The 22317-nt window shown below is 51.1% G+C and overlaps 1 protein-coding gene across 1 annotated transcript in view; it reads left to right on the plus strand.

Annotated features, from left to right (window-relative positions):
• The first annotated feature begins 274 nt into the window (after nt 1-274).
• The window catches only part of LOC144821382 (uncharacterized), a 59102-nt gene continuing 37059 nt past the window's right edge, over nt 275-22317 (plus strand). The window contains exons 1-2 of the mRNA XM_078678403.1: nt 275-308; nt 3234-3384. Of these exons, the coding sequence (XP_078534529.1) occupies nt 3296-3384 (89 nt within the window). The 5' untranslated portion in view covers nt 275-308; nt 3234-3295. The remainder of the gene's footprint in view (nt 309-3233; nt 3385-22317) is intronic.

Raw genomic sequence — 22317 nt, forward strand, 5'->3', positions numbered from 1 at the left:
GGAATCACTGCTGGTGCTGACTCTGCCACCAATGACCCGAAGACTATTCACACTCACAGGAAGAGAAGAGCTCCGCAGCCTCCGCTGCTTGTGGTGTCGCTGACCCGGACGTTATTACTTACAAAGGCTAGTGAGAAGCCCAGTAAGCTGCTGGCGCTGACTCTGACCCCGGTGACCCGGAAGTGAAACTGACTCTGCCGTCATTACTCTCACAGGCCAGGGAGAAACGGCACGTGCTGACCCAGAAGTGAAACTGCTCATCAGTCTCTTACAGTGAAGGAGAAGGGAGCTTCGAGGTAGGAGAGAGGGTGAGTCTGAGAGGGGGTAGAGGAGGAGGGGGGGCGACGGGAGGGGGTAGAGGAGGAGGGGGGGCGACGGGAGAGGGCAGAGGAGGGGGATGAGGAGGGGGCAGAGGAGTGGGGAGGGCAAAGGAGGGGGGAGAGGAGGGGGGAGAGGGGAGAAGAGGGGGGAAGGGGGGAAGAGGGGGGGGGGAAGGGGGAGAGGAAGGGGGAGAGGAGGGGGGAGAGGGCAGAGGAGGGGGAAGAGGAGTGGGGGGGGAGAGGAGGGGGCAGAGGAGGGGGCAGAGGAGGGGGGAGAGGAGGGAGGAGGGGGGAGAGGAGGGAGGAGGGGGGAGAGGAGGGGGGGAGAGGGGAGAGGAGGGGGGATAGGGGAGAGGAGGGGGGAAGGGGGTGAAGGGGGGAGAGGAGGGGGGAGGGGAGGGGAGGGGGCAGAGGAGGAGGGGAGGAGATGGGGCAGAGGAGGTGGGAGGGGACGGGGAGGGGGCGGGGGAGGAGTAGGGGGCAGAGGAGGGGGCAGAGGAGGGGGGAGGAGGGGGCAGAGGAGGGTGGAGGAGGAGGGGGCAGAGGAGGGGGGAGAGGGGGAGGGGAGGGGAGGGGGCAGAGGAGAGGGGAGGGGGCAGAGGGGGGAGGGGAGGGGGAGAGGAAGGGGGAGAGGAGGGGGGAGAGGGGAGAAGAGGGGGGAAGGGGGGAAGAGGGGGGGGAAGGGGGAGGGGGAAGGGGGGAAGAGGGGGGGGGAAGGGGGAGAGGAAGGGGGAGAGGAGGGGGGAGAGGGCAGAGGAGGGGGAAGAGGAGTGGGGGGGGAGAGGAGGGGGCAGAGGAGGGGGCAGAGGAGGGGGGAGAGGAGGGAGGAGGGGGGAGAGGAGGGGGGGAGAGGGGAGAGGAGGGGGGATAGGGGAGAGGAGGGGGGAAGGGGGTGAAGGGGGGAGAGGAGGGGGGAGGGGAGGGGAGGGGGCAGAGGAGGAGGGGAGGAGATGGGGCAGAGGAGGTGGGAGGGGACGGGGAGGGGGCGGGGGAGGAGTAGGGGGCAGAGGAGGGGGGAGGAGGGGGCAGAGGAGGGGGCAGAGGAGGGGGCAGAGGAGGGGGGAGAGGGGGAGGGGAGGAGAGGGGGCAGAGAGGAGGGGAGGGGGCAGAGGAGAGGGGAGGGGGCAGAGGGGGGAGGGGAGGGGGCAGAGGAGGGGAGGAGGGGATGGGAGGGGAGGGGGCAGAGGAGGGGAGGAGGGGATAGGAGGGGAGGAGGGGAGGGGCAGAGGAGGAAGGAGCAGGGAGGGAGGAGGTGGCGGGTAGGGAGGGAGGAGGTGGCGGGGAGGGAGGGGGAGGAGGACAGGGGGGGCAGGGAGGGGGAGGAGAGGGAAGAGATGGGGAGGGGACAGAGGAGGGGGAGGAGAGGGAAGAGATGGGGTGGGGACAGAGGAGGGGGGAGGGGGCAGAGGAGGGGGAGGGGGCAGAGGAGGGCAAGGGGGCAGAGGAGGGGGGAGGAGGGGAGGGGCAGGGGAGGGAGGCAGAGGAGGGGGGGAGAGGAGGGGAGGCAGAGGATGGTGGGCAAGGAGGGGGGCAGAGGAAGGGGGCAGAGGAGGAGGGGGCAGAGGAGGAGTGGGCGAGGAGGGGGGCAGAGGAGGGGGGAAGAGGAGGGGTGGGGAGAGGGGGGAGAGGAGGGGGGCAGAGAAGGGGGGGCAGAGGAAAGAGCGAGGAGGGGGCAGAGCAGGGGGAAGGAAGGAGGGGGGTGAGGGGGCAGAGGAGGGGGAGGGGTGGCGGAGGAGGGTAAGGGGCAGAGGTGGCAGGGAGGGCCCACAGCAGAGGGGGCGAAGGAGGGGGGAGAAGAAGGAGAGAGGGTGAGTCTGAGACGTGCCGCAAAGCCTTGGCCTCCATTGTCACCTGGAGCCCTGACTCTGCAGGCCTCCTGCCTCCTTCTTGCTCTCTTCCATCACTTCTCTTGGCCTCTCTGCTCACACCTGGGCCCTCCCTTGTTGCATTTGTCTCTCTAGTGTCTCTTCCATCGCTTCTCTCTGCCTCTCTGCTCATAGCTGGGCCCTCCCTTGTTGCATTTCTCTCTCTAGTGTCTCTTCCATCTCTTCTCTTTGCCTCTCTGCTCACAGCTGGGCCCTCCCTTGTTGCAATTGTCTCTCTAGTGTCTCTTCCTCTCATTCTTCTCTTGGCCTCTCTGCTCATGGCTGGGCCTCCCTTGTTGCATTTGTCTCTAGTGTCTCTTCCTCCCATGCTTCTCTTCGTCTCTCTGCTCACGGCTGGGCCTCCCTTGTATCATTTGTTTCTAGTGTCTCTTCCTTCCACGCTTCTCTTCGCCTTCGCCTCTCTGCTCACGGCTGGGCCTCCCTTGTTGCATTTGTCTCTCTGGTGTCTCTGCCTCTCTGGTAGTATTAATACAGATATTAATCCTAGGCCACAAACACTCCTGTCTAAAATCAGGATAACCATAAAGAATGATGAGCAGCCTCCTCAAAGTATATGACCACCAATACAAATACAAATAGACACAATTTATTCAATTTGTTACAGAAAATCACATGAAAACCACAAAAAATTATTAAAAAATAGACAATATTGATCTCAGCCTCTCTGCTCACAGCTGGGCCCTCCCTTCTTGCATTTGTCTCTCTAGTGTCTGTTCCTCCCATGCTTCTCTGGCCCTCTCTGCTCACAGCTGGGCCCTCCCTTGTTGCATTTATCTCTCTAGTGTCTGTTCCTCCCATGCTTCTCTGGGCCTCTCCGCTCATGGCTGGGCCCTCCCTTGTTGCATTTGTCTCTCTAGTATCTGTTCCTCCCTTGTTGCATTGATCTCTCTAGTGTCTGTTCCTCCCATGCTTCTCTGGGCCTCTCCCCTCACGGCTGGGCCCTCCCTTGTTGCATTTGTCTCACTAGTGTCTGTTCCTCCCATGCTTCTCACCTGGTGATTTGATCAGAATCCATTTATGCTTTCAGGAGGATGTGAGAAGGGATGGCTGGGCCAAGTCACCTGAAATGTGTCTTTGTGGAAGCAGTTAATGACAGGGTCGAAGGCTTCACCTTTCTGCACAACTCTCTGTGCCAGTCATGGTGTACGAGCTCTACCTCCTCGAAGCAGCTCTCCCAGGTTAGGATTTATGGGGGGGCTGCTCTCACTGTATGTCCTATCAAGTGTGATTGGAGCTGTAAGTTCAGTTTGATGCACCTGGAAACTTCACAACCCTAGAACAGTTGTACAATCCTTGGAACAAGCATTGCTGTTATCCTTGGAGTCGCACACATCGGGAAGTACTGCAAGCTGACAGAAATATATTGGATTCAACCCAGATCTGTGACTGGGAGTGAGTGTCTGAAAAGTTTCAGCGCTCAGTCCATCATCTCTTTGTGTTTTATTAGTTCGACCTAAGTTGGCAGGGTATGCTCAGACGTGGGTCCCTTGCTCACTTTGCCACTGGATTCAAGCTAGCCTGGCTGATCAATGGTGATACCCAGAAAGTGGTCCCAGGATGCTTGTTTCCGGTTCATGGAAGACCAGGCTTGGCAGTTCGGTCTGGACTGTTCCCATGAGGCTAAAGGTAGCACTGCTCGTATAGTGAGAAGTGCCCCCCGGGCTCCTTAATAGTCCTTGTATGAAGGTTTCACCAATATAAACAATTTGAGAATTGTGCTTAGGAAATGCTTGTTTGTTTTATTATTATTATTCCATCTTGTTTTATTCACAAGAAAATCTTTTGTTCACATGAATCTTTCATTTTTGCAAAATGCACTCATATAAATCCCAATGCATTTCGGCATAACGTGAAGGCCTTCTTCCAGGGGATAAATATCTGTCAATGAAGAGGAAAACGGGGTGTGTGTAAGAAAACGATACTCGGTATCTGGTACATTACAGTAAAGTGATTGAAAAATGGAAAATCGGTGAGGGAGTGCTGGTGAAAGAATATCAGTGAAAAGATGGTGCAAAGTTCAATTTAAAAACACGGGTGCCTGATGATCAGTGAACGGGTTCGTGACTATGTTAAAGTACGAATGTGAAATGATAGCCGTTAGGTGACGTAAACGCGGGTGAAATATGCGGGTGAAAAATGAGGTCTAAACTAACTGGGACACAGAAAAGACAGCATGCCGCTATTACGTGGTATAAAGTAAACGAGTAGGAGTTAATGAGAAGCTTACCGTGGCGTGCACGGACAGGATTCACAAAGATACCGCAGTTATCTGCCAGGTCAGGGCGTTAGCTAAATCTCGGAAGTGGTTTAAGGGTTGTGGTTGCTAGGTTACGGGTAACTAAAGGTGGAGCTGACGTTAATGCGGTGAGGTGGAGGCTTCTCAGAAAGGGAAAAATGACTCAGTGAAAGATATAAGACACTGTGCACGATGTGTAACGAAGAAATGGACATGTTAAAAAGGGAAAATATCAGGAAACCAAGTAACACTACATAGTAACAATCGTGAGTAGCAGGCGTGAAAACACTACTACATATGATATAAAGAGAATGATGAAAACAATATGACATATAATGTGAAGTGAATGATAATAAAAAATATATAAAACAATGCGTGTGTGAACCTTGTTACTGCACAAAATCGGAAGAAATTAATAAAAGTAAAATGCACAGGGCTAGCCATTGGACGCATTCAGGAAGTACCTATGTCCTCAAACGGGGTTTACAAATAACAAGAATATTCCACTCGATCATTGAGTCTGTGTGGTTTCATGCTGGACAATGTGAAAATCCAATAATTTTCACGTCTCAAAAGTTCATTGTGATTGTCTTTGCCTGGTTCCTTTGTGACGGTTTCCAATGCGCAATAGCACAATTGGCTGATGCCATGACCTGCTTCAAGAAAACGTTGTGCTACTGCTGATTTAGCTTGTTTAGTTCTTATGTTAGACTTGTGTTCCGTGAGTCTTATTTTGAGTTTTCTCTCGGTTTGTCCAACATAAATTTTGCCGCATGGGCACTTCAACATATAAATTACGTTGGATGTGTCACACGTAGCCGTGGCTCTGGTCTTTATTTGATGCCCTTTCATGGGATGATTAACACTTGTGCCTTTTATGACACTGTTACAGTGATTGCAATTCCAACATGGAAGAGTTCCTTTGAATGTTTGGGACGTGGCTTTAGGATGTTTAATAAGTTCCCCCAAATTTTTGGCTCGGGTGTAAGCAAAGATAGGTTCTGTCTCAAAGATTTTGTTGAAGTCAGGTTCAACTCTGAGAATATCCCAATGTTTTTTGATGATTTGTTTAAACTTATGGCTGGCTGTAGAGTATTTGGAAACCATAGTGATCAGTTTTGGTCGTTGTTGTAATGCTCAGTAGATCGTCTCTGGATTTGGTTGCACACCGTTGTTTGGCCTGCTCAAGGATCTGGTTCGGATATCCTCGGGCTTTAAAGCGTGATGTTATAATGTTTTGCCTCTTCGTTGAACTTGTTTAAATCAGAAGTTATTCTTTTGGCTCGAAAGAGTTGACTATATGGTAGATGATTTTTGAGTGGTTGAGGGTGAAAGCTCGAGTAATGTACAGTGTTATTCCTGTCAGTTTTTTTGCGAAACAAGCTTGTTTCGAACCCTGTGTTAGTGTTGGTGATCTTGACGTCAAGATATGTTATAGAGTGTACTTGTATTTCATGGGTGAATTGTAACCGTGGATCAATAGAATTAAGCTGGATAAGTTCCTTGAGCAAAATGTCTTCTGGACCTTGCCATATTAGAAAAATGTTGTCAATAAATCTGACGAACATTTTCAGATGATCTTTCCATGTGGTTTTACAAAGAATATGATCCTGTTCAAATCTGTGCATGAAAATATTTGCATAGGCAGGGGCTGCCGAATTGCCCATTGAAGTACCAGTCAGTTGTTGAGACCATTCATCTTTCCATATGAAATAACTGTGGAGTAGGGTGAATTCTAGTAACTCCATCAAGAAGAGTTTCAGGTCTGGTTCAATTCAGTCCTCAATAAACTGTGTTCTATTGCTTCTATGCCCATTGAGTGGGGAATGGACGTGTATAAAGATGTAACGTCTACTGTACATAGAATTAAGTTGCTGAAATCTTCTATTTCCACTGTGCTAAGTTTATTGAGAAAATCTTTTGTGTCTCTCAGAAAAGTAGGTGTGGAAGTGACGATTGCCCACAGGATCGTGGATGCTTCCGCATGTAGAAACTATGGGCCTGCATGGAGGTGCTCGGAGATTCTTGTGAATTTTAGGAACCCAAAAATATTTTGGACTTTTAGGATGTTGTGTTGTAAGATATCTGGTGGTTTTAATGGTTATGACTTCATTCTCTTGTGCCATACTTATGATTGTATCAAGTCTTTCCTTGTATGCTGTGGTGGGATCATTAGGTAATTTAAGGTAAGTGTTGGTATCCAAGAGGTGGAGGGATGCCTGATCTTCATAGTAAGAAGTGTTTAGGATAACGATAGCACCGCCCTTATCAGCTTTGACGCAAGTCACTTCTTTATTGGATGCGATGGATTTGAGGGTGTAGTTCTTATTCTTGGATTTGAGTTGACAATTGAGTTTGGATAAATCGTTCTTCATAAGGGTCTCGAAGGTATCTAGACTTTTGTGTGAGACGGGTGCTAGAAAAGTGCTTCTCGGACGTAGGCCCATTAGTTGATCTGGCTCTGTGTCATCCGCTGTTTGAATGACATTTTGGAAAAAGTGTCTTAAACGCAGTTTTCTCGTCAGCTTAAAGAAGGAAACTTCCAATTCCAGTCTATTAGTGTTGGACGTCGGGATAAATGAGGTACCTTTTTGCAAAGTTCTGATTTGGGTAGTGTCAAAATGGTAATCTGAGATGTTAATGACGTCACTGGTTTCCCCTTCAATTTGTCCTTCTTGCTGGTCACTGTTCAGGTTTGTGGAGGTTCTTTGGTTTTTTCTTTTTGCCCTCCTGGGTCTTCTTGTTCTTGGCCTACCTCTAAAAAAGGCTCAGTAGAAGTGGATGGAATTTCAGAACTCGCAGGGATGTTTTGAATGTTAGTTGTTGCTTTCTGAGGGGGAAATCGTCCTCTTCTCCCTTGTGAATTAAGTGTATCATCCTCTGATGATGATGTTTCAGTATTAGCGGAATATGGTCTATTCTGACGTCGTTTAGCATAGATCTCTGCCCACGTATAGACTTCTCCCATCTTGTAGTCGATGGTGTCTCTCCTTAGTTTCCTCACTTTGCGTTCGCTCACTTCAGTTGTGTGTCTAGATAATTGTTGATTGATGTCTTCAATAATTTTAGTTAATTCCTCAGTTGTGTAACTATTTTCCAATTCAGATTTTACTTGAGATATTTCCTTGGATACTTCTTCCAGGATGTTGGATAATTCCTCAATGATTAACAATATTAAATCCAAGCTGCATTTGTTAAGGATGGCGTACCATCTGTCTTTAAACTTCTGGACGTTCTTACATAGCGAAGTTTTAAGAGGTATCCTGAGACCCCTTGCAATTCTTTGTGCCCTATGGTACTTGACCAGTGTGCTGGCATGCAGGCGTTGGTTTATTTCCTTTTTGGAAAGATATAACAGTTGTCTTAAGTTTTGTTTTTTTGTGTAATTGGTGGATAGCTCTGTGGTTTCTTCATTGATGAGTGCGTACATTCTGGCAGCTTCCTCATTTGTATAAGCAAAGGTTTCTGCTCTAGAGTCTGTTAAACGTATTATTTCATCCATATTTCTAGGCATGCTGGTCCAAAATGAGTTATGCCGAAATGCATTGGGATTTATATGAGTGCATTTTGCAAAAATGAAAGATTCATGTGAACAAAAGATTTTCTTGTGAATAAAACAAGATGGAATAATAATAATAAAAAAACAAGCATTTCCAAAGCACAATTCTCATATTGTTTATATTGGTGAAACCTTCATACAAGGACTATTAAGGAGCCCGGGGGACACTTCTCACTATACGAGCAGTGCTACCTTTAGCATTTAACACGCTCCCCGTCGGAGGGCGATACTCCGGAGCACCTCACAAACTTTAAAACCATTAACAACAACGCTGTGCGTCCATTAATACCCCATTGATACTGTTCCCATGAGGCACATGGTCAAGACTGATTTGCATATATCTGGGTCTGAACTGAGGTGGCGAAGTGAGCTAAAGATTGATGTTGGATTCAACCCAGATCTCCGACTGGGGGTGAGTGTCTGAAAAGTTTACTCTTTAACCATGCGCACGTGCATCCGCTTTGTGTGTGGCAGAAATTAAATGGCAATCTGCACCATTTTGGTCTTGATTAAATTAATTGCTGTCCTTACTCAGAGCCCAAGGGAGTGGCAGACAGAGCCCTATTGTGAGTGGAGGACAATTGTCATTTTGTGCCAACTCACTTGGTTGTGTGATGTTTAATAATTGTTATATATGTTTTATATGACTCCCTTCATTTAGCCATAGGTCATTATATAACAGCAAATTGTATTATGATATTTTTGCACCCATACTAACAGTGCTTAAACCCAAACTACACGTCCCATAATGCTATGTTTCCTTGCTGAACTGTAGGACTTTACAGTGCACTGTGCAATGGGGTCACTTTGTGACCTTGTTATAGTACATCAAAGATTCAATCTGGTCTCAGTGTGTGGGTTTAAACTCCTTTATATTGGGAAAGGATCCAGAATTAGCCCATTTGCGGTTCTTACTTGTTTTCACAAATACATGTTCAGACCTTGTACTTCGATTCTTTTTTTTAATTTGGGGGAGATTATCACTTTAATGGATTAACAGTTGTGCTAGAAGGAAACAACAGCGTATTTTTACACAAAAATATTGGTTTCATCTTTTTAAATACATTTCTAAGCACTTTTGCCCACAGTTCCATACATTGAAATCTTTGATATCCAACCTTTGTTCTCCAAAGTATTGTGAGGGTTTTATCAAAGCAGATTCATAAAGCACAGCTAATTTCCCACTAGGGTATCCAGGCACGGGTAGCCATGCTGCTTGGGTGAATCAGTTCAACATCCAGGTCTTGAGTCACTCCTTAAATGGAGGTTGAGGCCGGAGGTGGAGGGGGAGGCTGTTCCAGGGCTTCGCTGCGAGGTAGGAGAAGGAGCGTCCTCTATTGTTTCTTCGGCGGATGCGGAGTGGTGTGAGACAGGGAGGTGGAGCGCAGATGTCTGAAGGGTTGGTGGAACCTTAGGTGGTGGTTGATATAAGCTAGTCCTTGGTTTTGCACAGCTTTGTAGTTGGGGGTCAGCGTCCTGAATTGACACCTTTTTTGGACGAGGAGCCAGTGGAGTTTCTTGAGGTGTGGGGTGATGTGGGTATGTCTCGGGAGGTAGACGCTGAGCTTGGCCGCTGAGTTCTGTATGGTCTGCAGTCTCTTCAGGGTGTTTGTGGTAATTCATGCATAGGGTGTTGCCGTAGTCCAGGCGGCTAGTAACGAGGGCTTGAGTGATAGTGCGTCTGGTGCTGATTGGGAGACATTTGAAGATCTTTCAGAGCATGCAAAGAGTGACGTAGCAGGCGGAGGATACAGCGTTGATGTGTTTTTTTTTTTGGGTGAGTTTGTCCAGGAGGATGTAGAGGTTCCGGGCATGGTCTCTAGGAGTGGGTGAGGGTCCTAGTTCAGCAAACCACCCAAGAGTCGTTCCACGAGTGGGTGTTGTTCTCGAAGATCAGTTCTTCTGTTTTTTCTGTGTTGAGTTTGAGGCAGTTGTTTTGCATTCAGTTGTCGACGTTATAATATAGCTTTTCTGCTGTTGCTCACTGCCCCGGCACAAGTACACAGTCTACCTAGTGCCACACAAAACCTTTACACCATAGGACAGAGGTGTGTGTGATGTCTAGCATAGGATTCCTACTGGAAACAAACCATTCCAGTATAAACTCCTATACATAGAGTAATCCTTAAACACTCCAGAGTTTGTGTTTGTGCTGTAAAGTGCTGCACAGGTTGTGTTTGTGCTGTAAAGTGCTGCACAGGTTGTGTTTGTGCTGTAAAGTGCTGCACAGGTTGTGTTTGTGCTGTAAAGTGCAGGGTAGGTTGTGTTTGTGCTGTAAGGTGCTGCACATGTTGTGTTTGTGCTGTGTAGTGCAGGGCAGGTTGTGATTGTGCTGTGGAGTGCAGGTTAGGTGCAATGTGTGGAGTGTTTGAAAAAGTGACAATGTTTCTCCGTGTTATCACCTACTTCAGTGGCTTTTTTAACATAATATTAACAGATCCTCAGTACTCTCGCAATGTGATATTGAAGCCTTGTATATTTTTCCATATTTCCGCGCGGCGCTAATATATGACGTATCACGTGTCCATGGTGGTGATAGAAAGGAGGAGTTTATTTCTTACTGAATGCTCCGCCCACAGATCTGCTTCCTCCTCGGATACTGACACCTTCCAACTCCCTCAACAGCATTCCACATGCAGTGTTGCCTCAGGGACTCTGGGATGTCACAGCTCGGTTGAAGAGACTGCAAGACCTTTGTGTGAAGAGTGAGCCATGATTATTTGAGGTGTTACATGTGATTGTGCAGATCTGTGCCCACCCTGTGCCCGCCCTGTGTGTAGGTCTCTGGGAGTAGGTGATGGCTGTAAATGGTCTGGACGAAGCCTAATCTTTCACTACAAAATGTATGGAAGTGATTTGTGTGTGCGAGACAGTGTGTATGTGCTTGTTTGTGATTGGTCCTCTTGGGAGGTGTTAGAATTGGGGGGTCTCTGGTTGGCGCAGGTATGTACTTGCGACAAGCAGGGTCCCTCTCCTCTAAGTCAGGGCAAAGGATTACTCCCAGAAATAACCCCTGCTCACCCTCTAGGTAGCGTGGCGCAAGCAGTCTAGGCTAAACTCTGAAGTACATAGGGTTAAACATTTGCTGCATCACACACAATAATCATCAACCCACCACACAATGACACTAGACTGTATTCTTGCAAAAATATCTTCTTTATATATATTTAAAGCAGGCTTGTAAATACGGTCTTGGTACAAAAAATGGTTCCAGTTACTTGTAATTAGGTTGCCACAGTTCTTTGTTCAGGGTTTCAAAATAGTCTTTAAAATGTGTTCTTAGGGGCCTTCTGCCCAGTTTCCACCAAGTACAGGGCTCCTTAGCGCTTTTGTGTGCTTCCCAGCTCCTCTGTGCACCTCTTGCAAGAAAATCGGGCCCGGCCTGCCAAAGCTCACGCTTCTGGCGTGAGTGGCGAAGGGCACGACCGGGTCTGGCTCTCAGTATGAGTCACACGGCTGTGTGGGACTCGATGCGGAGGGGGCGCCGGCCACGGGGAGTGTCAGGGGGGGCCTCGGGGGGCCAGGAGCGGTGCGAGCCTCGCTGGAGGGGGGCGGCTCGTACCGCGGTGCAGGTTGCAGCTGTGAGGCTCCCGGGGGCACAGAAGGTCACAGAGCGGTGCGAGCCTCGCTGGAGTGGTGGCCCGTACCGCGGCTCTAGTTCACACGCTGCGGGGCTCCCGGGGACAACAGAGGGACACAGAGAGGTGCAAGCTTTTAAGGCAGGACGTTCGCCCCGCGGCTGGGGAACAGTACCTTTGAGATCTTGTCGAGGGGGTCGAGGCAGCAATGCAGGGTCAGCTGGTGGTCCCGCGTCGCGGTGTCTTCCTGGGCTGATGAGAGCGACGGCTCGGCTCGGGTCAGGAGGTCGACGTTGCAGTGCGGGTCGGGTCAGCAGGGCACAGCGCCTCGGATCCTAGGAAGAGGGGGCGGCGCCCCTGGCAGCAGAGTGAGGGATTATAGAGTGTAATAATTCCAGCAGCCCATCTTGGCCTAAGAACAGGTAGCCTTGCAATAGTGAAAATCGAATTTGGCTGTAATTCCCTATTAGGACATGCCACACACATCAGGGCTTGTCCTACCTTACACTTACAATGCACCCTGCCCTAGGGCCTACCATAGGGGTGACTAATATGAAGTTAAGGGAAGGTTTAGGGGCTGGCAAGTGTGTGCACTTGCCCAGCCAGCATGACAGTACCAGACTGCACGCAGGTTCTGCAATGGCAGACCTCAGACACATTTTGCTAGGCCGCTTCTGTGGGTGGCACAACCAGTGCTGCAAGCCCACTAGCGGCATTTGTATTTACAAGCCCTGGCACCCCTGGTGCACTCGACTAGGGACTGACAGTAAACCAAATAAGCCAAACATGGACACCAATCAATGTAACAATTCACAACAGGGAGAGCATATGCACTTTAGCACGGGTCAGCCGTGGTAAAGTGCCCAGAGTCCTAGACCAAGAAAAACAGGTCAGAGGAAATATAGGAGGAAAAAGGCAAAAAGTTTAGGGATGACCCAGCAGGAAGGGCCAAGTCCAACAAGAGGATTGAATCTATAGGAGTGTGTAAGCGACTGATCCGCCTGATTACTTTATTGGCAGTGTGTAGGTCTTTGTGCCTGGAGATCAATTGTGTTTCACGTGTGTGTGTGTGTGTGTGTGTGTGTGCACGGCAGAGCACAATGCCTGTGTCATTGTGCAGCATTGAAGATGTGGTTAAGAGATATCTAGTTTGTTACATTAATCCATTTATAAATTAGGTGTGAGGCTGTACAAGTGAGAGTTGGAGTTGTGTCACATCTGAGTACACAATTGAATGGACTTTTTAAAGAGCCATTTTTTAGGTGTGCTTGTTTGTTGCAAACATTTTGCGTGTGTGTTGCAAACATTTTGCCAAAGACAAGCCTGTCTGCTGCCAGGCACACCTGGCTGCATCCGCTGGGACCAGGAATCCCGTAGTATACTCAATATTTGTCATCTTCAGCATAAGATCTATTGTCTTTCAGGTACACAGATTTTAGTATCTCCCGCATGCTTGTCTCGACTTTAGAAGCAAATGGCAAGTATGCTAGCTACACATATCGAATAATCTGGTACTCAACAGCCCTCACTCCCGACCAACAAACAATAAGACTCTTCTACATCCTCAGATTGAGGAATCGTTAAAAGCGGCTTTACTAAACCCACCCTCCCTAGGCAAAGATAAGGTGGAAACACTCAAATTATTAGAATCTTCTAAACCAGATATCCTGTTCTTAACTGAAACCTGGTTGTCAGAGGAATCTACTCCAGATCTCCAGAAGCCATACCCGAAGATAACCAAAAGAGAACAAGCTCAGAGGAAGGAGTGAGATAGCAGCAATTATTCTCCTGTGGACCCACACTTCTCTTTTACAAGTTACTCAAACTGAGGTGTAGATCTGCTTCCCTTTCTCAATTTTGGAATTGATGACGACAACTCGGACCCTAAAGATAATGAATTTGCTGAGTTAATGGCGTTGTTGAGTTTACACCAACACATTATATGCTCAGGTCACATAAAACGAAATCCCTTAGATCTGATCTAGGCGTATGATTTGAATCGACCCAATATAATCATCCCTCCTTGCTTACAGTCCGGTCAGTATTTGATCAGCGTTGTATTCCAGTAGTTTTTTCTAACATGATCCAGAAGCAGCAAATGAAACCATACACACATGGCGACACATTAATACAGAGCCAGTGTTATCAACACTCTCACAATCCCACCCCCGCTCCACTTACCATCAATTGAAGACCTTCTCTCCAAAGAAAAATAATCCACTCTGTGGCTCAGACATGCTAGTGTCCCACACCCCCGCAAATCCAACAGCGTGTTATAAACCGCACCAGACCAGTACCCTGGTACAAGCCAGAGTTAAAGGAGGCAAAACCTGCATTGCGTCGACACTGGCGGGAAAGGGATGATGAAGAGAGCAAAATCAAATTTAAAATTGAGCTTGATGAATATAAAGGCAAAACCGCTCATGCAAAGTCCTCTTAATAGGCAAATGATAAAAATACTTTCTTTATATCCTGAATGATTTGTCGCCCCCAGATGAAATGAGAACTTCCCTGAATCTATCGAGACAATCTAAATACTTAACAAAAAAGTTGATTAAAGATAGTATAAACAAACCGTGGCCGGGTAGTAGGAAGGGACCGGAGACTGGACCAAGGTAAATATGGCTTTATTTTTATAAAGGTTTTCTTTTTCTTTGCAGTAAGTCTTTCCCGGGAAATTCTAGCTGGGTCCGTTGTTGCAGCTGTACCCGGGGGTCTTCTCCAGAAGATATTTTCCTTGTGGGGCCCACTCCTGTCTGCTTTGTCTGGGTTTCTCCACGTAGGACATGCAGGAGAGAAAGGAGCGACTGCAGAACCTGTGTTCAGGCCTGGTCGCCCCCACGCTCCTGTGCTGCTCCTGCCTTTGCCTTGCTGCCGCTTCCTGCTCTCAGTTCGTGATCGGGCGACCATGCCGCCGCTGAGCCGCCCACCCGCACCAGCTTCTTCCTGCCGCTGCCTCCCTGCGGCCCGCCCCCCGCCAGCCCATTCGCCGCCCCGCTCCCGCAAACCAGCTGATCCGCCCACCCGGCTCCCTACTTATGCTGCCCTCACGTACGCGCAGCGTTGACGCGCAGCGGGCGCGCCGATTGTGCGCCGAAGGCGTGCCAAAGGCAAGCCCGTCTGCACCCGTCTGCGCCTGGACCGCGCCAGGACCCCTGGACCCCGAGAACACCAGCCTACACGACGGACTTACAACCCTCAACGCACTCAACGCCGGCCGGAACCCCACCTGCTACCGAGCCACCCCGAGACGCACCCACGGACCCTTCACCTGCAAAGCTTGTCGATTCACCTGCCTCCGGACCTGCACCACCCCGGCCAAGTCGAGCACCAGCAGCAACCACCTGAAGTGCATCCTCCTCAACACCCGCTCCATCCACAGGCACACCATGGAACTCTGGGACCTGCTCGGCACAACTGCACCAGACGTCGCCTTCCTCACCGAAACCTGGATGAACGCCTCCTCAGCGCCCGACATCGCCATAGCCATCCCGGACGGATACAAGATCACCCGGAAGGACCGCGTCAACCAGACGGGAGGAGGCATCGCCATCGTACACAAGAACACCATCCGCATCTCGACTAACTCCGACGACACCTTCAGTGCCACCGAACACCTCCACTTCCAGATACACACCGAACCCAAGACCACCCTCCGAGGCACCCTCATCTACAGACCCCCGGGACCATGCACACAATTCAGCGAAGACATCGCCGACTTCATCAGCCCGCACGCCCTCCCCTCCGCCGACTACATCCTCCTAGGAGACCTCAATTTCCACCTGGAGAACAACAATGACAGAAACACCACCGCCCTGCTGGACAACCTCGCCAACCTCGGACTCAAGCAACTGGTGAACACCCCCACCCACTACGCCGGCCACACACTTGACCCCGTCTTCTCATCCAGCAAGCACATCTCCTTCAGCCACTCCACCGGACTCCACTGGACCGACCACAGCTGCGTCCACTTCAGCTTCAGCAGAACTACGACCCACCACCACCCGCAACGGGTTCCCCGCCGGAGCTGGAGCAAGATCACCGCCGAGCAGCTCACCACCTCCCTCAGCCAGAACACTCCCACCAGCACAACGGACCCCAACGAAGCAGCCAGCAACCTCACCAAGTGGCTGACCGCCTGCGCCGATGACCTCGCACCACTAAAGAACCCTCCCAGCAGACCCGGCAGCAAGAAAACCCCTTGGTTCACCGATGAACTCAAGGAATCCAAGAAGAACTGCCACACCCGCGAGAAAGCCTGGCGGCTCGACCAGACCACAGACAACAGGACCGCCCTCTAGCACGCCACCCGCAAACACCATCAGCTGATCCGCGCCACCAAGAAGTCAGCACTCCAAGAACGACTGGACAACAACGCCCACGATAGCAAGGAACTCTTCAGCATCGTCAAAGAGTTCTCCAACCCCAGCGCCGGAAACAACGACATCACTCCCTCGCAAGACCTCTGCAACTCACTCGCCTCGTTCTTCCACCGCAAGATCGCTGACGTAGACAACAGCTTTGACGCACAGTCCACGCACCCTCCCGCCGAACCAACGCCCGCCACCACCACCCTCTGCAACTGGACCCCGATCAGCACCGAAGACACCACCCGCACGATGAACTCCATCCACTCCGGATCACCAACCGACCCCTGCCCCCACCACGTCTTCAACAAGGCCGATTCCGTCATCGCACCCCGTCTCCGGGACATCATCAACTCCTCCTTCCACACCGCTACCTTCCCGGAGAGCTGGAAGCACGCCGAGCTTACCGCCCTCCTGAAGAAACCAACGGCAGACCCCACCGACCTCAAGAACTACCATCCCATCTCGCTCCTTCCTTTTCCGGCCAAAGTTATCGAGAAGACCGTCAACAGACAGCTCGCCGCCTTCCTCGAGACGAACGGATCCCTCGATCCCTCACAGTCCTGGTTTCGGGCCAACCACAGCACCGAGACCGCCCAATCAAAGCCACCGACGACATCAGAACCCTGATCGACAACGGGGAAACAGTGGCCCTCATCCTCCTGGACCTCTCTGCGGCGTTCGATACTGTCTGCCACCGCACCCTAGTGAAACGCCTCAACAACATCGGAATCCGAGAGAAAGCACTAGAGTGGATCATCTCGTTCCTCGCCGGAAGAACCCAGAGTGTCCGCCTCCCCCCGTTCAGATCCGAAGTCATCTGCGGCGTACCACAAGGATCTTCACTCAGCCCAACCCTCTTCAACGTCTACATGAGCCCCCTCGCTGCTATCGCACGCCAACACAACCTCAACATCATCTCATACGCCGACGACACCCAGCTGATCCTCTCCCTAACCAACGACCCCACCACCGCCAGAGCCGGCCTACACGAAGGGATGAAAGACGTCGCCGACTGGATGAAGAACAGCCGCCTTAAACTGAACTCAGACAAGACGGAAGTCCTCATCCTGGGGTCATCACCCTCCGCCTGGGACGACTCCTGGTGGCCCCCGGCCACGCACGGAACCTGGGCTTCATCCTGGACTCCTCCCTGTCGATGACCAGACAAGTCAACGCCGTCTCGTCATCGTGCTTCAACACCCTGCGCATGCTCCGCAAGATCTTCAGATGGATCCCCACTGAAACCAGGAATACCGTCACCCAGGCACTCGTCACCAGCCGATTGGACTACGGAAACACCCTCTACGCCGGAACCACAGCCAAACTTCAAAAAAGACTCCAACACATCCAGAACGCCTCCGCATGACTCATCCTGAACATTCCCCGACACAGCCACATCACCGGACACCTGAGAGACCTGCACTGGCTCCCCTTCAGCAAGAGAATCACGTTGAGACTCCTCACCCACGCACACAAGGCCCTTCACGACCTGTGCCCCAAGTACCTCAACGACCGCATGACCTTCTACACGCCCACCCGCCAGCTACAATCGACCAGCCACGCCCTCGCCACCGTGCCACGCATCCGCAGAGCCACCGCCGGAGGAAGATCCTTCTCCTACCTGGCAGCCAAGACTTGGTACTCCCTCCCCACCCACCTTCGGCGAACCCAGGACCATCTCTCCTTCAGGAAGCAGCTCAAGACCTGGCTGTTCGAGCAGTAACTTACCCCCTCCCCCAGCGCCTTGAGACCCTCCCGGGTGAGTAGCGCGCTATACAAATGCCGTGATTGATTGATTGATGAGGGGCAGTCAGGCAACAGTCCTCTATGTACAATGCCCAAGGGGGGGAACCAAGGAGTGAGGGATCACCGCTGTTCAAGTGTATATACAATGGGTCTTTACACAATGGATGTCGGTGAATGACAGTGAGGAAAGTGTGATATAGGTAGTGGGGGGGGGGAGAATTCAAAGGGAGTGACGCGCAGTATTTACAATTAGTGGCCCACAGGCGCTGGTTCTTCAAACAAATGAACTAGCTGTTAGCGGAGTCTCCCCGCCTCCCCACCCAGCTCGAGACATGCTGCCGTACCTGACTGAGCCACACCCCTCCGGGAGTGTGGCTGGGCGACTCGTGGGGATGGTGGCCTCCTGGCGCCTCAACTCCTCCCACTCTTCTCACCCCGGTCTCCGTTTCTCTGTTAGCTCCCTCTCCGCTCCTCTCTCGTTCCCCAAACACCACATGAACTTCCTCCTCTGTGTCGTCACACCCCGAGTCTCATCCTTCTTCCTTGTTGTCCAACCTGGTTGGGCCTGCGTCATCCAGGGACGGAGCTTCGAACTCCGAGTATGCCCAGTTAAAGGAGCCGTCTCCTTCCGTGTAGCTTTGTGTTTTCCAGAGCAGTTCTGTGTCCGTGTTCCCCTCGCTCTGGGGTAAGTAAAGAGAGGGGAGATTTGTAGAGTCAGCGACCCACCATTCAGTTGTTGGGGGGGGGGGGGGTCTATGAGTCTGGCCCCCTGCTACACACCTCCCCCCCCTGGTTTCTCCCACTCGGGGAGAGAACAAAATCTGGACAGGAAATCTGCATTACAATTTTCTTTGCCTTTCTTGTGCCTAACGCTAAAGGAGAAGGGCTGTAAAAACAAGAACCACCTGAGTATTCTGGGATTTTGTGATTTATTCTTGTACATCCACTGTAGTGGAGCATGGTCAGTATAGAGGACAAAGGGTTGCCCTTCCAAATAATACTTTAGCTTGTCCACAGCCCATCGTATGGCCAGACATTCTCTTTCTATAGTAGGGTACTTGATTTCCCGTGGGTGCAACTTCCTACTAATGTAGAGAATGGGGTGTTTTAATTTGTCGGGTCATATCTGAGTGAGCACGGCCCCTATACCTGTATTGGAGGCATCAGTGGCCAAGAAGAACGGTTTGTCAAAGTTAGGGGATATGAGTACAGGACTAGTGGTTATGGCCTTTTTTTAGGTCTTTGAATTCCTGTCTGGCAGTCTCAGTGGGGAGTTAGAGTTCAGCGTGGTGTGTGTCTTTATCAGTGAGAGGACTAGCCGTTTCAGCAAAGTTAGGCAGAAATCTTCTATATTATCCAATCCACCCCAAAAAGGCTCTTAATTCCCTTTTGGAGGATGGGAAAGGGGTTTTTACTATTGCCTTGACCTTTTCTTCTTAAGGCGCAATGACTCCCAACATAAATCCAAGGTATTTCACCTTGGAGAAGGCTGCCCTTGACTTCTTGGATTTTATATGCAGTGTTAGAAATGGCGATTTCTGGTTGGCTAAGGCTTGCGCCAAAGCCAGGCAGAAACCACCATTCTAAGTCAGGGCAAGGAAGTCACCCGCCAAGATAACCCCTGCTCACCCTCTTGGTAGCTTGGCACGAGCAGTCAGGCTTATCTCAGAGGCGATGTGTAAAGCATTTGCACACGCACCCACCAGCAACAACATCCCAGGCCCCCCACAAAAGGAACTCCACACAAGGTATATGTAAAAATAGCCTTTGTATTACAAAGCACATTAGATAAAAACACACACTTTACAATGTGCCAACAGGCATGGGCAGATTTTACAGGGGATATGTACAGGACAGGGCCACATGGACCACTGTCAGGAATATGCACTTTTTGAACTAGAATACTTGTTTAGAAATAGCACTTTGTAGAACATAGAATGATGATCACTGTAGCACAAAAATAGAAAATAGAGCACACAACCAGTAATCACTGCTAACAGGTAAGTACCACCTACGCAACCCTAACAACCTTAGGAGAATATTACGCAGGTAACCTGGACTTCTTTAGCAACACCTGTACTAGAAAGAACAACCACCTAAGTATCACCATACATTTAGGGGTATAGGCAAGAACACATTACACATGATGCATCACAACATTCAGAGGTGTAGGGAAGGGAAACACATGATGCATAAACATACATTCAGTGGTCTAGGAAAAAGCACATGACGCATAAAAACACATTCAGAGGTGCAGCACAGAATATTTTGCAGAAATTACATAAGCCACAACCTCTTACTTGTCCCCAGGCCACCTGGCCTCTCTGGGGCTAGGACGCCCTGTGTCCCAAATGTCAGGGCAGCCAAACAAGAATGCAGGGGGCCTAAACGGAGCAGCTGCCCACTAAGTGCAGGGCAACTGGGGGGATAATGTGGCCAACACGGTGGAGCCTCGCAGGCTCTGGCCAAAACACGTGTGTCCTTTAGGGGCCTCGTTGGCTCGAGAATAACTGGGGGACAAGTGGGAGCGGCCTGCTGCCTTCCGGGGCCGCTCTCACTCGAAGAACAATGCCCCCTTCTCCGTTGGAGTCCCTCTCGGGGGACTCGAGAACAAATGGCCACCAGGAGCCTCTCAGGCTCGTAAATCAGATAGGCCGCCTGGAGTCTCTCCGGGCTCAGTACCTTAAGTAATGCCGCCTGAGCCTCTCTGGGCTCTTAAACAAAATGCGCCTGTTGGAGTCCCGCTCGGGGGACTCAGACTCAAGGGAGGCCCCACGGGCCTCTCAACACTGCGGGACTCGCACTGGAGGAGAGGGGCGGGCAACGGCAATGTGCCCCGACGCCCCCTCTCCTTCAAGGAACTCACCGGGTCTCGCGGCGGCTGTCTGGAGAGCTCCCGCTCCTCAGGACTCTCTAATGTCGTGGCCTCCTCTCGCTTCTCCGGGGCTCTCCCTCGCTCTTGGGCGCCCCGGGGGGAGGGGGGGGGGGGTGGATGGCGACGGTGATCTTGGGCAGGGCAGGAGCGCGGAGTAGGCTCCCGCCGCTTCCTGCTTCTTCGGCTCCTCCCCCGATCCCAGCGCGGCCTTTGGTTGATGCCAGTGGCTTCCCTCACACAGGCAATATTCCCCGGGCAGACGAGGGGTGGGCACCCTCAGAAAATACACAGATATGGGCCAAACCTGCAGGGTGGGCTCCTGCGAGGGTAACACGAAAGCGCTACCAAGCGCTTAGGGACAAAATAAAGCACTCTCAAGCGCTAGGGGCCAAATAAAGCGCTCCCAGGCGCGGGTGGCCCAAAAGTCCAGCAACAAAGTCCTTCAGGAGGTGGGGGGCAAGGCTGGGTCCAGACCCAGCTCACAGGGGCCTCCTAGGCAGGGAGGCAATCCCCAGTGGTGGTCCTCCTGGTGCCCAGCAGCAGCAGCCCCCCTCAGGAAAAGGATCAAGGAAGAGAACAGTCCACCAGGCCTCCAGGATATCCAGGGGCTGGGCAGGGCCCAGGGAGGCAAGCCTTTCCCTGGGCCCCAGCAGCAGCACGCCCCTGGTAGATTCCAGTCAGAAACAAGAACATTTTACAAGCGGTCATAGCCTCTTTTTATACAGTGAATCCCTTTGTCTCAGGGTGCAGGGTGGGGGAAAAACCAGTCGCAGCTGGTTTTGGAGCACTTTGTTTTCCTCAGCCACCCTTTCCATTCAGTAGGCAGGCTAGGGTCATTAGAGGCACCACAGGGGGCGGAGCCAGCATTGTGTGGGGAAAGCCCAGCCCTATTCAGGTCCCAGGTGTACTCCTCCCTCACATCACTCATGCCAATCTCAACACTCACCACCAGGGTAGACTCATCATGATTCATGGAGCCAGGCTCACCAGCCAGCTCCAGCCAATCACAAGCCAGACACAAATTACACAAACATGCCAACTTCTAGAAGTGGCACTTCCACACTCGACACAATCACGCCGCATACATCATTGCGCAGCATTTAATTACACGAGTCTGCACATACCAAACTTGCATCTGCACTCTCCACGCATCAGGAACTACCAGGGACACACACATTCCCCATGCATTCCTATGGAAGGGCAGGCAAATCTCACACACGCACTCAGAGCGCACACACTTTACACTGCGCCACAGTGCTAAAGTGCGCCAAGACCAGAAATCATTATAATTATTTCAGAGTTCAAATGCAAAAAGTTCAGGGGTGAACCTGCCAGAAGGGCCAAGTCCAACATGCAGGCCTGCTGTTGTCAGAGCTGTTAAGATGGCTTGGAAATGGGTTAGGTGTTCGGACCATGAGGTGCTAAAAATGACTATATCATCAAGATATACTGAACAGAACATTGTGTAAGGCCGGAGTATTTCATTCATCAATCTCTGGAAGGTTGCCGGGGCCCCATGGAGACCGAATGGCCGGACGTTAAACTCCAAGAGTCCCTCGTCGGTGGCAAAGGCTCTTACATTTGTCCTCTTACCTGAGGGGCACTTGCCAGTAACCCTTCATTAGGTCCAGCGTAGTGATAAAACGAGCCTCTCCAATTCTCTCCATCAATTCGTCCACCCTGGGTATTGGGTATGCATCACAAGAGGATATTGCATTTAGAGACAATCGGTGACGACCAACTACTT

The sequence above is a fragment of the Lissotriton helveticus genome, chromosome 1_1, assembly GCF_964261635.1.
Source record: "Lissotriton helveticus chromosome 1_1, aLisHel1.1, whole genome shotgun sequence".
NCBI lineage: Eukaryota > Metazoa > Chordata > Amphibia > Caudata > Salamandridae > Lissotriton > Lissotriton helveticus.